This window comes from Ahaetulla prasina, chromosome 10, assembly GCF_028640845.1.
Source record: "Ahaetulla prasina isolate Xishuangbanna chromosome 10, ASM2864084v1, whole genome shotgun sequence".
NCBI lineage: Eukaryota > Metazoa > Chordata > Lepidosauria > Squamata > Colubridae > Ahaetulla > Ahaetulla prasina.
The window spans coordinates 7,560,952-7,578,595 of record NC_080548.1 but is presented as its reverse complement, the minus strand read 5'-3'; the positions used below and the strand labels follow the sequence as shown (position 1 = coordinate 7,578,595).

The 17,644-nt window shown below is 40.3% G+C and overlaps 2 protein-coding genes across 4 annotated transcripts in view; one reads left to right on the top strand and one right to left on the bottom strand.

Moving 5' to 3' along the window:
* Window positions 1-17,644, top strand: part of SMAP2 (small ArfGAP2) — a 45,655-nt gene that overhangs the window by 18,868 nt on the left and 9,143 nt on the right. For 2 of the 3 annotated variants that reach the window (XM_058195766.1, XM_058195767.1), the window contains exons 3-7: window positions 12,200-12,333; window positions 13,442-13,527; window positions 14,595-14,673; window positions 15,473-15,553; window positions 16,279-16,384. In XM_058195766.1, coding sequence (XP_058051749.1) covers window positions 12,200-12,333; window positions 13,442-13,527; window positions 14,595-14,673; window positions 15,473-15,553; window positions 16,279-16,384 — 486 coding nt within the window. The remainder of the gene's footprint in view (window positions 1-12,199; window positions 12,334-13,441; window positions 13,528-14,594; window positions 14,674-15,472; window positions 15,554-16,278; window positions 16,385-17,644) is intronic. The other variant, XM_058195768.1, reaches the window with a different exon arrangement.
* Window positions 16,395-17,644, bottom strand: part of RIMS3 (regulating synaptic membrane exocytosis 3) — an 89,501-nt gene continuing 88,251 nt past the window's right edge. The window contains exon 8 of the mRNA XM_058195769.1: window positions 16,395-17,469. Within this exon, the coding sequence (XP_058051752.1) occupies window positions 17,201-17,469 (269 nt within the window). The 3' untranslated portion in view covers window positions 16,395-17,200. The remainder of the gene's footprint in view (window positions 17,470-17,644) is intronic.

Genomic DNA, 17,644 nt, shown 5'->3' with positions numbered 1-17,644 from the left:
TGAAGACACATCTTTTTATTCGCGCGGGGCTGGCTTAAATTGGATTTTAAAAGTGAATTTTAGCAATTTTAAATGGGGTTTTAATTGACGGTAATTTTTAACTTCAGGCTAATTTTAAATAAGTTTTTTTAAAGGTATTTTAACGTGTATATTTGTATTGTTGGTTTTATCTTGCCTGTACACCGCCCTGAGTCCTTCGGGAGAAGGGCGGTATAAAAATTAAATAAATTAAATAAAAATAAATAAGATTAATTTTTTGGGCCTAGAGGCCAGCACACTTAAATTATCTCGAAACGGACAATGACATTTATTTCACTTTTTTATGGCAGGTTCATGGCACAAGCACCTATATTGAATTACAAAATCAGAGTCTGCCAGTTTGTGTATAAGAAAGACAGCTTTTTGCTACAGAAAACTGAACTTTCAATTTATTTTTTTTAAACAATGCAACGACTGCTGGTTGCTATGGTAACTGACTTATAAAATGCATTTGGGAGATGTCAGAACGCCTTCATGAAACCCACATGCCGATCTAAAGCGGGAATGCCATTTTCTCTTGGAACAGAATCTGCCTGGGATTTTAGCAGAGACTAAATTGACAGAATCTGGACTCCTGACAGAAACAAGGCTAGGTTTTCATAAATACGGTACAAATAAATTGGCTTTCAGCAGGCTCATTGACAGGTCAGGCTCTCCCATTTATAATGAGAGATGGTGAAATAAATGCAAAACACTGTGCCATTTGACTGCAGCCAAAGGAAGACCTTGGATTTCTCAATGGCTTTTTTATATTAATTATTCCTCTATTGTGGCATTTAATGTTGTCCCTCAATTATCTTTTATCATCCTAATAATTCAGAGTAGTGGGATAGCCTGAGAACCTGGTCTCCTTCAGATGTGATAAACTGCAAGTCCTAGAATTATTCCCCAAATCCTGACTTAAGAAGGGTGATTCTTGCAGGCTGAGGAAGACAGCTAAAAATGTTTAATGAGCTATGTTGCTTTGGGTCCATGTTGGTGCTTTGTAATATATGCACTTATAGGACATTTCTTCATTTTTATTTTTATTTTTTTGCTTGTTTGTTTATGCTGCCTGTTTCACTATCCAGAATGACTTTGGGCAGCTTATAATAGCATAAAAGCATAAACAAAAAAGCATTAAAACATTAGAATTAACAAAATTGAATAAGTGGTGAAAAACCAAGAGCACGAATGGTATGGGCATGTGCTTTTTTGTCTCTCTCAATCAGCCATCTCCAACACACACCCATTGGGTTAGCCAACCAGCAGAGCCAAGTTTTAAGGCCAGAAAGGCGAAGGCAGATCTCGCTTCCAGATGCAAGGAGTTCCAGAGGGTGAGGGCCACAGAATTTCTTGGCCAACGGGGTCTTTAGCAAGCCCTTCTGCCAAAGTGAGTGGGCGGACCAATCCCATTGATGCAAGAAAGTTCTTCAGATAGCCTGGTCCCATGCCTTGAAGGGCTTTACAGGTGATAATTAACACCCAGGAGATGCAGCTTGCATAACAATGCAGCTTGCATAACAGCAATGTAACATGCACCACCTTAAGGGCCTCTAGAACTGTCTGTGCCACAACATTCTGTACCAGCTGTAACTTCCAAATATCTTAAATAGTAGCCCTGTGTAGAGCACATCGCAGTAATCCAACCAAGAAATGCCTTGGGGATAAGTGATTGAGCACAGGGCCATTTGTCCTGAGTTCTTTCTCAGGAAGGTATGAAATTATTAATTCTCCAGCCACGTTTGGGCAAGTTTTGAGCCCCTTTGATACAAGGGTCTTCAGACTTCCAGGTATTTTTTTGTGCTTCAGATGAGTGGGTGGGTGCTACTGGACACATGTTCAGCCAAGAAATTGTGATTAATAATGAAAATTAATCTCACAAAAATGTCCTTCTAAAGCATGTTCTTAGTTTCCACACAATTTTTCCAGGCACCTGGAAAAATACTTGGGGAAGGAAATATTGAAGGCCGGAGCCACTTCCTTGTTGTTCCTGTTGGAAGAAATATCCATCTGGGTTCAGTTCCAAGTGGGGACAAAGACACTGGAAACATGGAGGCTGCTTGGAAAGATGGTTTAATGGTGGCCAGGATCACATGGCTTGAGATCCTGAACAGAAAAGGGCTGAGATCCTGTGTGCTCCCTGGTTTTATGCTTTTTCTGAGCTTTGAACTTTCTGGGGCACAGGAAGAGTATCCTAATTGGTTGTCAAACTCCCAGGTGGTCTAGGGGTCTTAGCTAATGTTGTAGGTTGTCTCTCAAGCTTGCTTGAGCCTTGCCATGTGGTAAGATTCTGTTGCTAGATGGGTAGGGGCTAATCCTATCTTTGTCATGTAGACAATGGACTGGCTCAGGCCTTAATGGCCCATTGACAAAGGTGGGGGGAGTTGCTTTGTCTTTAAAACATGTTTCTCCATTTCTCATCCAGGGAAATATATTCTGCCTTTTAAATATTTTCTAAAATATTTCATTCTTCTAGGAGGGGGGTGGGTGCTAAATTCCTACATTCCTCAAGAGGCTTGGCTCTGGAGTTGCCCTCAATTTCTAGTCATTGTGCTCTTTAGGCAACTGTGGTTCAGATGCTTTGCCAATCTGTTGAAAGCCATCTTGGGATCTAGCAGGAGTTTTAGTCCTCAGTTCTACCTGTCCCTGTTCCAGAGGAGATACTTCAGGGCAGCAGTGGGAGCTGATTGGTGCCCTAGAAAATGATTTAGAATTGGAGCTAGAGAATCAGATTCAATTATCAGTTTGAACTTTCCAAAAGAATACAGAATGGGAACCCAATTCACACCTAATCTGTAAATTTTCAGTGTAGTTTATAGCCAAAAAACAATGTACAAAAACATATACAAATGGGGGAAATGCATAAAAATTGATACATTAAAAAAGTATATTGTTAGGGAAAATTATTTGCAAAAAGTCAGATGATGGGAAAAGTGCAGACTCTGTGTGTGTGTGTGTGTGTGTGTGTGTGTGTGTGTGTGTGTGTGTGTATCCGTGTCCAAATGTGCATATATATATTTTTAACCCACTCCCCAGATGTGATGCTGTGGAAGAAGCTAACACAAATTTGATATTTGTGTATTTCTATCCAACTCTAGAAAACCCTACATGGTACGTGGGAAACTTTTGGCTCTACATACCCTTCGGCTATCACCATTCTCCTAATTAGCTCCAGGGCTAATATTGCTACAGGACTTCATTCACTGCTTCCATCTCATATTTGCATACTGCTTGGTTTGTCACAAATGCAACTTCCTGCAAAAGCGACTGCCTGCAAAGGCTCCTGGACTGGGGCTGAAAGGCGAAAGCGGGAGCAGTATGCTCCATCCCATATGTGGGGAGACCACGTTGCCCTGATAAAAAAACATTTAATCACTGCAATTGTTAAATGAATCCAACTTTCCCCCTTGACTTTTCTTGTTGGAAACTGGCTGGGAAGGTCACAAACAGCGATCATGTGACCCCTGGATGGTATATCTGTCACAAATACATGTGTTTGCCGACTGTCCAAATTTTGATCATGTGACCATGGGGCAGCTGCAGTGGTCATGAGTGCAAGGGGTTTTTTTTTCAATGCCCTCGTAACTTCAGACAAAAGGAGCTGATATAAATCAAGGCTTAGCTGTATCCTCTCTTTAGCCTCAGCCAGTAAAGAAAAAAAGTGTGAGGAAGGCTGCCCTCAAGAATTGGCTTCAAAGATTAAAATATTCAAAAAAATTAGAGTTTGTAGAACCATCCTCTCTTTTGGTTGTTAGCTGGCAGAAATTGTCATTTTTTCAGAGCAAGTAGTTTCAACAAATGTCCTGTGGAGAACATCTTGTACCCTGCTTGGGCTAAGACATCAATATTAGACCTCATAGGTGAGCAGTTACTAGACTGCCTTGTCTCCGTTATTTAAAATTCAGGCAGCAAGGTTTTCTAATTGTAAATAATGATAATGGTAGAATTAAAGCTATTAAGGGAAAGGTCAGAGTTCTAACAAAATCATTTCTGAAATCTGTCTTTACAACCTATATGTTGTAGCTGGTACTCCTATTCATTGTAGAATTACGCCACTAGAAAATTGTTTTCTGAATTTTCTGCCTTGTTATTCTAGCAAACTTGATGTAGATAATGTTTCTGGGCATTGTGAAACTAGCACATCATATGGGTGGCTTTTTCTTCTTTGAATAATGCTGTTAATAGCCAAACTGTTTCATCTACCACTTACATTCCAAGATACAGTGTTCGTACACATGAATTTCCAATTTTAGTTCAGTTGTTACTAAATTATTCTTCAGTTGTTACACAATTATTCTTGTGAAAAATAGGCTTCTTTAGATCTATCTCATTCTTTTTTATCTTCTTGAAGACAATTCCGTTTCTGTTTTTTATTTTACTGCTTTAGCCCCAAAGATCTTTTCACATTTCTAGTGATTCCAAATGGATTCTGAGCCATTGGCTAATTCTGAGCTCTAACCTTCTACATTTTTAAAAATCAGCCTTTTAGATGTCACTGCAGAGCACGCTGCTGCTTTTTGTTTAATTGCTTTACAAGAGGCACAACTCCTGGCTTGCTGGATCAAGTAGCAATGCAGTTGTATTCTGTTTCTAACCTTTTGTTCCTTCTGGGTAGCCCCAGTAGCAGTCATGGCAATGTTGTCTTTGTTTTGCGACTGTGACAGAGATGGTGTGCCTCCTGTATACAGATTTTCAACAACTGCTGCAAAAAGTGTCAAAAAATCAGGTCCGGTTATGTGATGCACTGACTTCTGACTGCAGCGACTTATTACTTTAATTCCATATCACGGTTATATGTCAAGGACCACCTGCATTTTAATACCGGAAGTTATGATGCTGGCTTGTATATTTTTGAGTAGCCATTTTCTTTTTTGCATTGCATTGTAATCTACATTAACTGGTCTATTATTATTATTATTATTATTATTATTATTATTATTATTATTATTATTATTATTATTATTATTATTATTATTATTATTTATTATTATTATTTATTATATTTGTATACCGCCCATCTCCCGAAGGACTCAGGGCGGTTCACAGCCAATAAAACAAACAGAAAACATATAATACATATAAAACAGCAAAAAGAATAGACAATTAAATTCAGTTGATGCCTTAAAACTTTTAAATACAAATTTAAAACCCCATTTAAACCCCTGATTTAAAAACCCCAATATAAAACTACGTTCAAGCTAGTCCTGCTCTTCGAAACAGCAACGTCTTCAGCTCGCGGCGGAAGGACCTGAGATCGGGGAGTTGACGAAGCCCCAGAGGGAGCTCGTTCCATGTTAATGTTTTAGGAAGTCATTCAATACACCTAATAATTATTTAAATTAAATATTTTGCAGCAGAAACAGAAACTCAGATTCTCCAGATCCCAGAGACTTAAGCATTTTACAGGTTAGCTGCTTTTAATAAGTCCAGCCAGACATTACTGAGCAGGAGAAGCATTTAATTATCTTGCATACTTGATTACAGATGTCACTGGAGTAAACGTTGGTCTGCAAAGTAGATGATTAAGAGCTGTGCAAATGGAAAGAAATAGCCACTTCCATACACAGTGCTTATTAAAAAAAAATGGCCTCCATGTTTAGCATCAAAGGATTTTCTCAAGAAACTGTGCATCCTGAACAGAAGTACAGAGTCCTCAATTTATAACCATTTGTTTAGTGACTGTTTGAAGTTACGATAGTCCCTGTTTGAAGGGACTTAATGACTGGTCCTTGCACTCATGATTATTGAAGCATCCCCACAGACACACGATCAAAATGTGGGTGCTTGGCAATCAGCATATATTTATGACTGCTGCAGTCACATGATTGCCATTTGAGGCCTTCCCAGCCAGCTTCTGACAAGCAAAGTCAATGGGGAAAGTAACATTTGCTTAACAACTGTGTGATTCACTTAATAACTGGCAAACCAGTCATAAAATCAGGCACAACTCATTTAACAACCAACTTGCTTAGTAATGGAAATTCTGGTTCTCACATAAGTGAAAGACTACTTGGATTCTAAAATATACTTTTAAACTTCAGGCAAATTTGAACACAATTCTTATTTGGTATTCTTAAGGTTAACTTAAAAGCAGTTTTGAAGAACAGTAAAGATCTGGGGTTTTTTTGTGGGATGCCTGGTGCTCTCTAAACTTGGTTGTTTTCTTGTAGATGTTATTATCCAACATTTCACACCTGAAAGAAAAGAACAGAGTTCAGGGACCCCACAGTTCAAACCTGAGCTACAAATATTCTCTTCTATTAGATCAATTTCTTGTTCATCCTCCTCCTCCTTTAGGAAAATTATTTTGGCATCTGCTATGATTTTAGTTGAAGGAAGAAAGCTCACTGTAATTGCTTTACAGCCATATACAGGCAGTCCTCAACTTACAACAGTTCATTTAGTGACCATTCAAAGTTACAAGTGCAATGAAAAAAGTGACTTATGACCGCTTTTCATAATTACAACCTTTGCAACATCTTCATGATTGTGTGATGAAAATTCAGGTGCTTGGCAACTGGTTCATACTTATGACCCTTGCAGCGTCCCGGGATCATGTGATCACTTTTTTGCAACCTTCTGACAAGCAAAGTCAATGGGGAAGCCAGATTCATTTAACAATCAGATTATTAATTTATCAACTGCAGTGATTCACTTAACAACTATGGTAAGAAATGTCATAAAATGAGGCAAAACTCACTTAACAACCTAAATTTAGTTGTGATCATACGTTGAGGGCCACCTGTACTGATATTTGTGCTCTTGAGAATAACGTGATTTAAGCAAATCCAATTTCCATTCCAGATACTCTGAAGATCTCTTGTAGGCCCATTTCAGCTATAGCAGAATTGAAACTTTTCTCCGTGTATATGTTTAATAGTGAAGTTACATGACAAGCATTTCTTCTCCTTTTAGAGAAGCACATCAGGAATTTCCTCCTTTTGTTTTGCATTTGGTCTCTCTGACTTCTTAAAGCATAGAAAATTTGCATAACGGAAACCAAGATATAAGTCTTCAAGAGAAGCAGCTAGACTTCTTTGTGGTTCTAAAAAGAAATCTACAGGCAAGAGGGACTTTTCTCGGTAATTATGAGTTGGGTGTTGTTGGAAAGCCCTAGAAATCAATCCGAGACAAAGAGAAGTTTCTTTAACATTGTGTATGAGCCCTGGTTGAGTTTAGTTTAGTGACAGTAAATCTCAGTAAAGACAGGGTTGCCAATATTTTTTTAAAATTATATCTATTTTTTTATCCATCTTGTCTTTTCATGTCATCATACATTTTCTTGTTTCTTACCACCCATGTATGTACGTATTTTATAGGTGGGGCCCAACTCCCAAACAATTATGTATAGCTTACAATTTAGCATATAATGAATACTGAAAAGGATAAACACTTCAATAACACAATACAAAATAATTAAACAAGATGGAAGTCCAGGCACTCACCAGCAAAATAAAATAAAATTCTGCAAAACACCAGAAGGGCTGCTACATGACAACGCATGAGTCTCTTGAACAGTGTTTCTCAGCCATGGGGACTTGTAGAGGTGAGGACTTCAACTCCCAGAATTTCCCAGTCAACAAAACTGGATGGGGAATTCTGGGAGTCGCGGTCCACACACCCTTTAAGCTAAGCCCAGTCAGGGATTAGAAACACTGCTCTAGAACCTGACTTCCCTGCAGCAATATCCCTTGGTCACCTCTACACCTCGCAGGCATTTGTGGAAAAGAAAAGCAGTGAGTGGCTGCAATGCAGAATTTTTTTGGAACTATGCTGTATTGTCTACCCCCCTGAAAAAAAAAGATAAATGGAAGATGGGCTGGTAGGACCATATTAAGACTGTCTTGAGATGTGCTGGATCTTCCATACCTGTCATGGTGGGACTTTGTGGCAGGTGTAGCCCCCCCACCCGTCCCCTTCCAGCATATTTAACACTGTCCCTCAAGAATTTTGCTCTGGCCTTGCAGAGTGCTCAGAGGGCTTGAACTGGGCAGAGGCACTTAGAGAATAAGCGCATAACGGCATGCTGCAGGAGTGTGAGGCTGATTTAATCATGCTGCAAGATATGTGCATATCAGAGGCGAGGAGAAAAATATTGGCAACCAGCCTGAAATTCCTCACTGAAAGGGTCATGAATCCAGTCTGCTAAAATATGGGGGGCGGGTATTTAAGCATGGGAAAATGCTGGTATCATAGTTTAAAAGAGCTTGCAGGAGTCGCCGCGTCAAAGTTTAATCTCTCTTGCTAATCTTTAAATTGTCAATCTGAAATATACCATCTTCCTTATGATTCCTGGCTGGCTGTTGAAGCTGGAAGTACAACTTCAGTGTTTGAGAAATTTGAGTTTCTCTTTTCCTCTTTGTTTCTTTCAGATCTGATTCTGCCAGATCTGATATTAGAGTTCTCAGAAGGGGATCTGCTTTGAGGTTTTCCTTTTTGGCACTTCCTCTCTGCTGCTCTGCAGTTGGATTGACATTGTCGGATGATCCCTAAAGAGCAGCTCTTTGAAAGTGGCAGAAACCGAAATGGTGGCGTGTGAGATAAGATTACAAACACAGAAGTGACTCTTGCACTGACTGAACCGCTCCTACACTGCAGGTCTTCTCATCTGACATTTGCATTCATTGTGCTTCATAGATGATGTAATCCTTACTCTCTCGTTCATAGAGCAAAGTCAGGCCTGGAAATTCCACAATTTATCAATTCCAGTAATTTGCCTTTAGGTGCCATTGGGTATTGCAGCTTTCCCCCAACTGAACTCCTTTGCCCTTCAGATGTGTTTCTAATCCATCTGGAGAGGGCACCGAAGTAGCGGTTTTCAAGAAGTGTAATATCCCGTCAGATCTTTTGTCTCTGATTTGAATCTGGCTTGTCTTTGAGCGAGTCATATTCTTAACTACCATGTTTCCCCGAAAATAAGACATCCTCTGATAATAAGGCCAATCCGGTTTTTGAGCACATGTACTAAAATAAGCCTCCCCCAAAAAAACAATAAGCCCTCCCTGAAAATAAGCCCTCTCCGAAAATATTTAAATGCATGCGCAGCCGGTCCCCGCCATTTCCTCTGGTTAGGGTTAGGGAGACAGAGCTGGAAATAAGGTAAGATGACACGAGGAGCCCCGTCTTGTTCCACATGCCCCAAAATAATAAGAACTCCCCGAAAATAAGGCCAAGCGCTTATTTCGGGGTTCAAAAAAATATAAGACAGGGTCTTATTTTTGGGAAAACACGGTAGTTTCCTCTTCTTGGAACTTTTTGTGGGTATGTGGGCTCCAAATCCCAGAATTTTAAGCTAGGTTTTTCCAAACTGAAAAGATAGCAAAGAACTCTAGTGACATTTACAACCCAGATTGGCACAGAATATTCTGGATTCTCTGCATCTTAATCACCCGCTCCTACAAGTATGGTGGTTCTCTGTGGAGTTGAAGAACTGATTCTGGGCTTTCAAGAACTTGCCAACCAGCCCAGAAAAGCCTCTGTGAGAGCTGCATTGCATCTTGTGGCTGCTGCCCAAATTCAAGCCAAACGATGGAAAGTTCTGTTCCAAGGGCATTCAAAGCCAAGGAGATGGCACCTTGTGGCTTCATGGAGTTATTTCTTTCCATCTGCACTGCTGTTCCTTGCTGGCGTGCGAGGAAGAACACCAATAACAAAGCCGGTTTTCCTTTCTCTCTGCCCCGAAATAACCAGATTTACAAGAGTGTGTGCGAGAGTGTAAGTAAAGAGCATTCATCTGCCTGCAGTCTGCAATGGGTACACTCCGTTCAGCCTCTCACCCAGCTGGGAAAACTCCACTTAAGTATGAAAAGGATAATAGTCTTCTGGGTGTCATCCTGTGCCCACCTTTTGACACATTTAAAACAGTCAGCCATTTCAATAAGAGTTCTAATTTTGCCTTTGCTGAATGATGCCTCTTCTTGTTCAAACTAAACTGAAGCTCTGAAGGTCATGCCTTAAATAAAGGATTAATAAATATTGGTACACATAGTGATGATCTATTCATGAGTAGATTTTGGACCCAATATTAAAAAAGACAATTAGCAACTGTAGGTTTTTTTCCCCTCTCTGCTTTCCTGTTCTTGATTCCCCGCCCCCGCCCCCTCCTGCTTTAGAACTGTATCCTGGGTAGATTGTTTCTCCATCCTTTTTCAACAAGATTATGAGTTTGTTTCTTGGTATGATTATTTAAAAGCCAGTTTGTACCATAGTTGAAAGCTCCAGCCTCTTTCACTTATACAGTACAGGTCCTCAACTTAAGACCATAATTGAACCCAGAATGATAGTTGTATGTCATATGTAATTAAGCAGGTGACCATGTAACCACACCCAATTTTGCAACTTTTATTGCAGAGATCATTAGCAATAGCACTTAGACTTATATACCGCTTCACACTGCTATACAGCCCTTTCTAAGTGGTTTACAGAATATTTCCCCCCAGCAATCTGGATCCTCATTTTACCCACCTCAGAAGGATGGAAGGCTGAGTCAACTCGAACTGCCAAACTGATAACAGCCAGCAGCCAACAGAAGTAGCCTGCAGTACTACATTCTAACCATGTGCCATCGCTGCTCATTAAGTGGTTGTTTATTGAATCCATTTTTTTTCCAGAAACCAAAAATAAATGCCAGGTAAAAACATCATAAAGCAGACCTGGGCAAATTAAGGCCCGCGGGCCACATCCGGCCCTTTGTACGTCCCTGTCCGGCCCGCGTGAGGCCAATCATAAACACCATAAATTAAACTTTTTTTTTAACTTTTATTTTGAAAAATAAATTGCACTGGTTCAATAATTGTTTTTCTTATTTAACCAATAGACCACAGTTTCACATAACCTAATATACATATTTACAGAGTGCTTTATTCTTCTGATTATCAGTACCAGCTATTCAAAATATTTAATTTAAGTATTTTACAATGAAAGAAAGTTGGTGGCCCTCTGACACAATTCAGGCTTCTCATACGGCCCCTGATAAAAATTAATTGCCCACCCCTGTCATAAAGGGATGTGGTGGCTCAGTTCAGCGGTTCGAATCCCTAGTGCCGCTAACGGGGTGAGCTCCTGTTACTTGTACCAGCTTCTGCCAATCTAGCAGTTCGAAAGCACGTAAAAAGTGCAAGTAGAAAAATAGGGACCACCTTTGGTGGGAAGGGAACAGCATTCCATGCGCCTTTGGCGTTTAGTCATGCCGGCCACATGATCACAAAGACGTCTTCAGACAGTGTTGGCTCTTCGGCTTTGAAACGGAGATGAGCACCACCCCCTAGAGTTGGGAATGACTAGCATATATGTGCGAGGGGAACCTTTACCTTTATTAAAAACATCATAAATTACAGCCACATGATCATGAGATGCTGCAAACAGCCGTAAATTTAGGCCAGTTGCCAAGCACCAAAAATGTGATCATATGACTGGCGGAAGCAGCTATGAGAACTTCAAATCCTAGTCGTTAGTGCCCCTGCAAATGTCTACCATAGCCTCTAATGTTGCTAAGAAGGATGGATTAGATTTAAACCATGATTTAAATCACTAGTAAAAAGGCTTGATTTAAATCAACTCGATTTAAATCATAATGTTTAAAAAGCAACTGTCACCTCTGTCCCACAGCAGGTCCTCCTCTAACCAGCTGTTGACTCACCAACAGTGAGTCCTTTAATGGGACGGCTGGTGATGCGCCAGTGACACAACAAGGTGAGGGATGTAGCGGGCAGCAGGTGAGTGGGTGCCCACTAACAGGCGCTGCCATGTTGGATCTGAAATGACAGGTGCTCTTTAAATGTAAGGACTCATTCTTGCTGGTAGTTAAAATATTTAATATTATTATTTGCAAACAAAATGAAGGTTTCCTATTTAGCTTGGATATTGCAGAATATACAGCCTCATGTTACATAACTAAGCTCCATTTCATGCTAAATAAGCTAAATTATTAATGTGTCTTAAATAGAAAACTATCTTTAGATAAATAAAAAGCATTTTATTAAAATAAATTTGATAAGAATCAAAAAAATCCGATTTAAATTTTTAAAAATCCATTTTTTAAAAATCATTTATTTTTATCCACTCTGTTGCTAAGTGAATTGTTGTAAGTTAAGGACTATCTGTATCAGCTTCATGGAAGAGAGATTTTGCCCAGCAGTTCACAGCCACTCTCATGACCCTTTCCCTTGAACTTTTGCAGGGCCAAGATGGGCCTCGTGGAACATCGGTGTCTTCATTTGCATCCGCTGTGCTGGAATACACCGGAATCTGGGAGTCCATATCTCCCGAGTAAAATCTGTCAATCTGGACCAATGGACACAAGAACAGATACAGGTCTGTATAGAGAAAAGTTAGAGGTTTGGGTGCAATTCTAAAATTAGTGGAATGCTCTTCTGTCCTCAAATAAACATCCTGCCATTAGACAACGCAAGTTGTAGAGAATCTAGTTGTCAACTCATGGTATATACTTTCTGCCTTCAGAGACTCCTCGTTCCCCATAATCTGGAGTAATCTGTATACACATTTAGCATTCTTCAGAAATTGTCTCCGATGTTCAGAGATTGCCCGGATAGTATCTGCAGTTTTCTTGCAAGATTTTTAAGAAGTGGTTTTGTCGTTGTGTTTTTCGTAGTCAGTATTTCTCAACCTTGACAGGTTTAATAGGTGTGGATGTCAATTCCCAGAATTCCCTAACCAGTGGAGTTGAACTCCATATATCTTGAGAAAGGTTGAGAAAGACTGTTCCTGAGGCTGAGAGAAAATGTCTAGCCCAGGGTCACCCAGCTAGCTTCGTATTTAAGATGGGACTAGAATTCATGATCTCCCATTTTCCATGCCTTAATCATTATTACATTAAAATATTAAAAATAAAAAATATCATTGTAATCTTATATCCAGTAGTAACCCCTGGATTTAATGTAAGTTATTTGAAAAGTTTTTATTGGCATCTCCATTTCGGGTCACATTTTCCCTCATTTCTAATGACTAAGGAAACACATTCACGGGGCTCACAAAGACCCTTTTCTTCCCCATTCCTCTAAGTTTCAGAGAAGCTGATTTAGAGTAAGCTACAATCACTTCAGAATGCTATATTAGACCTGCCATTTTATCAAATAAAATCACCATGATTGGTGAGGGAACATAACTGCTCCTTCCAATAGATCTAAATGCAGTTTTCTGCTGATCTGATAGAAACTGATAATGCATTTAACTACCAAGTCATCATAACCCTTGATGCCTGCAGGTTGATGTCCAAACACCATTCTGTAAATATTCTGGCAAACAATAATATTAATCTCCCTTCGCCCCTGATGCTTTGGTTGTCAGAGTTCAAAAATTAAAAAAGCTTAGTTCCTGAAGGTAATTCAAGCAAATGAAACAAATGCAAGCAAAGCCTAATTAATTATACAACATCACAGAGACTTTCTGTTTTGTATTCCAGTGCATGCAAGAAATGGGAAATGGGAAAGCAAATCGCCTTTACGAAGGTTACCTGCCAGAGAACTTCAGACGACCCCAGACAGAGCAGTATCCTTTCTCTGCCTGTTGTCCCCACAGGAAGATGGAGGCCTTAGCATCACTGGAGGGAGTGTGGGGAAGCGATATCTCTGTATCAGTTTCTGCATGAACCCTTTTAGAATCTACAGCCTTTTTCGGAATTTTGATGAGGTTTCCCTGTTAGTGAGCATGTTCTAGAACAGGGGGTCTCCAACCTTGGTCCCTTTAAGACTGTGGACTTCAACTCCCAGAGTTCCTCAGTCAGCTTTGCTGGCTGAGGGACTCTGGGAGTTGAAGTCCACAAGTCTTAAAGGGACCAAGGTTGGAGACCCCTGTTCTAGAAAATCAAACCTCATAGATTAACCCTGACTAGGAGGTGCACTATGCAGTGCTCTTCCTCTAGTCTATGCTCTGGCAACAACATGAATGGGAATTGCTGTTGCCTTTCTCTAAGATGGGGTTTTTCCCCCTCAGTTAAGTCAACACCGCTGGGAGATAACTTTTAAAATAGTTTTGTGTGGAACAAAAGAATGGCTCTAGATCAGTGTTTTCAAACTTGGCAACTTTGAGGTGTGTGGGCTTCAGTTCCCAGAATTCCCCGGTCAGGGTGGCTGGCTGGAGAATTCTGGGTGCTGAAGTCCATACATCTTAATAGTGAAGTGTGGCCACTGCTGTATATGGAGGCAGGTAACTCATAAAATCAGCATATCTGACAGGAACAATTTATCTGCCCATGGCCACAGATTGATATCAACAATACTAATCTATCCTATCCTATAATTTGATGTCATGCTTTGCATATTAGAAGCAAAACTACCATATTCTCTGGATTGGAGCACAACTGCAGATTTACCATTATCTGGGCTGCAAATCCACAAAAAGCGGTAGATGGCAGCAGGTGCTTAAGAGTTTTCTGTAACTTGTGCCAGCAATCTAATGGCAGTCCAGATTTTATATTTATCACAGCGGAAACAACTACATTCCCCCCTCCCTTGGCCAGTTCTGGTTAGCTTAACTACAGCCTGATGGATGCCTCCAGAATTATTGCAGCATCTATCTGCTCTTGGTTTATTCATCCTTATCCAGCTTCCTCCCAGAGCAGTGGAGAGCTTTATCAGAGACAAATATGAAAAGAAGAAGTACATGGACAGAAGTCTCGACGTCAACATGCTAAGGGTTGGTTGGTTCTAAATGCATAAATGTTTTTGCTCTTTTTTTTCCATCCCGTATTTTGACTGGCAGGAGCTTCTTCATAAGTTGGGATGAACAATTTTATTTTGTGAAGGATCCCATCATTTCAAGGTCGTATGAGAGAGGATATAGGAAATAGTGAATGGGGCAGAGCCCATAATAGGTAAAAATACCCATATCTCTCTGACACTCTGTTTTGTCATCCTCTTCTTTGAATCTGATATCTTCACTTTCTTCTAAGAAGAATGCTGTGGAAAAAAGAGATATGACTTGCTTACTGTACAGAGAAGAAGCAGTCAAAAAAGAGCTCTTTAGATAGATAGACAGACAGATAGTTCTGCCAGGTTAATGAAAGGCCTGGCAATGCTTTTTCATGAGATTTGGCTGGTTTTAACTTTAATCACTGGTGGGAGGAATAATTTAGCATATTGCAAAAAACCAGCCCTTTTGATTAATTTAAGGTTTAGGGCAGTGTTTCTCAACCATAGCAACTTTAACATCTGTGGACTTCAGTTCCCAAAATTTGGGAGATAAAGGCCATGCATTTTAAAATTATCAAGTTTGAGAAATGCTAGTTGAAGGTACTATGTGAACCCCCAAAATGGGTCAATCCAAATTAAAAGGATTGTGCAAACAACACTGTTGGGTTGGGAGAAAGGAAGTGTTTTGCATTGACTGTCCCATGAAGTTTAGCAGGGGAAATTTCCCTTTGACCTAGAAAGAAAATTATTCTGATGAATTAATTGGCTTGCCTTATCACCATTTTGAGTGTTTTTGTTCATAGAGAGAAAAAGATGAAAAATGGAAGAAGGAAGCAGCCACTGGGGAAAAAATGGAGCCAGTTATCTTTGAGAAAGTCAAAATGGTAAAGTGGCTATGATTATTTCTGGCTTCTTTCTGGTGTCTTGTGGGGAGGAAGGGAGCTAGAGGTTTTCAGTGAGAGATTCACCCTTGAGTAATCGACTGATCTGAGATGAGATGCGCCCCTCCTGCATCCGTTTCATTTGGCAGGTGGGAAGAAATTCAGGTAAAACTTATTACCGGCACTCAGCACTCCGCAGCTACCTATCTAGCCGATTTGATTTTGTGAATTACACAGTAGAACCTCACGTATTTGCCACCTGCTGACTTTTGCAGAGAGACTAGACTGGGCGAATGAGAGCATCAGGAGGCTAATTCTTATCCAGATGTCAGGAAGCTTCAGGGTGGGTTTGTGCAGATACTACAAACTTTACGTCCCTCAGTGCCAACAATTGTCAACTGCATGAGTTGCCAACATCCACAGAATAATCTGGGACAGTGTTTCTCAACTGTGGCAACCTGAAGATGGGTGGACTTTAACTCCCAGAATTCCCTGGTTCCACATACGCTGGCAGGGCAATTCTGGGAATTGAAGTCTGTCTATCTTCAAGTTGCCACGGTTGAGAAATGCTTATCTTAGAGAGACAAAGCCCAACTGTCTTAGTTGGCTGGCTGAAACATTGGGATGGGCTTTAGAATAAGTTTCAAAATCCACGAGCATTTCTGGAACATTTTCTGAAGATACAAAGATGAGAAAACTGCTCTTTTCTCATGAAATATGCATCAAAGGATTTTGGTGGTCTCTGCTTCCTTCAGCCTCAGAAGAAAGAGGATCCTCAAACTACGAAAAGCCTTTCCAGACCCCCGGAGCCAGCCATAGACCTGCTGGGACTTGGTAAGAGCACTGCTGGCACGCTTCTTTCTTTTCTAAGTATTTGTTGCATCGTTGCTGAATAAATAGTAAGCAGGCCTTTTTCCATCAGGAGGAGAGCTGGAAACTGCCTGTGATTTCACTATTTCCTGCTAAATCAGTTATTTGTGCTTCTTGAACATGGAGGTTTATCACGGAGGTCATTAATAAGAAATAATGGTTTGTTGTGTAGTAAGATCTTTTCAGTTACGGTAGATGCAGGGAAACGTTGAACCTAATTTTGTATTGGAAGGACAAGGAGGACAAGGAGGCCCAGAACTACAAGTAGTCCTCAGCGTAACAACCATAATTAAAGCTGGAATTAACGGTTGTAAGTTGTTGTGGTCTTTAAGCAGGTCACAACAGGTGCCTAGGTTTATGACCTTTTTTGCAATGATCATGACGTGAACATGGCATTCGTTAACTGAATCTGTTTTATCCAGTGAGAGATTTTTGCCAGAATCAGAAGTAAACACCAGAAATTGGCAAAAAAAAAAAAGTTTAAAAAAACACGGTCATATGGACACTGCAGATGGTCATAAAGGCAAGCTGGCTGCAAAGTGCCCAAAACACAATGATGTGACCAAGAGGGTGTGCGGCCATTGTAACTTTGAAATTGGGTCTCAAATATCTTGTGAGTGGTCCGTTATAACTTTGAATGGTCATTAAGTCACTGGTTGTTAAGTGAGGACTACCTGTACTCCTGCCAACATCCCGGAATGCTATGCAGTAAGCTAGAATGCCATGGGTTGGCCCAGTGGTTTTTTCAGTTAGTGGATCAGGTTAGTCCAAGGTTGCAGTTTAAAATGACAGAGCAGATAGCTTTCCAGAAGCAGACACGGAATCTTTTTTATAACGACTTTGTGCCACCAGGCCCACTAAAAATGAAGTACTGTAACATTTCCAAAATAAAAACATTGCAAATTGCAGTCCCAGATTTCCTAACCTAAAGTTGCATAACATACCAATGGCAGAACATCCACATGACCTGGAAAGCTTTTCAGTTCCTCTTTCATCGGGAGGCAGCTCGTTAACAGTTGCGTATGGAGGGCTGAGCCAATCAGTATTTCCTGTGCAAAGGAAATACGGTGAAAAATTGAAGCTCAAAAGGGGAAATAGGCCACCAGAATGATTGCCGTTAAAGGCCAGTAACAGCTCAGCTAGTATGAAAAGGGCAAGCCTAAGGGATAATCTGTCCATTATAGTTTAGGAGCTGAATTCTGCATATAAAACTGAAAATGAGCA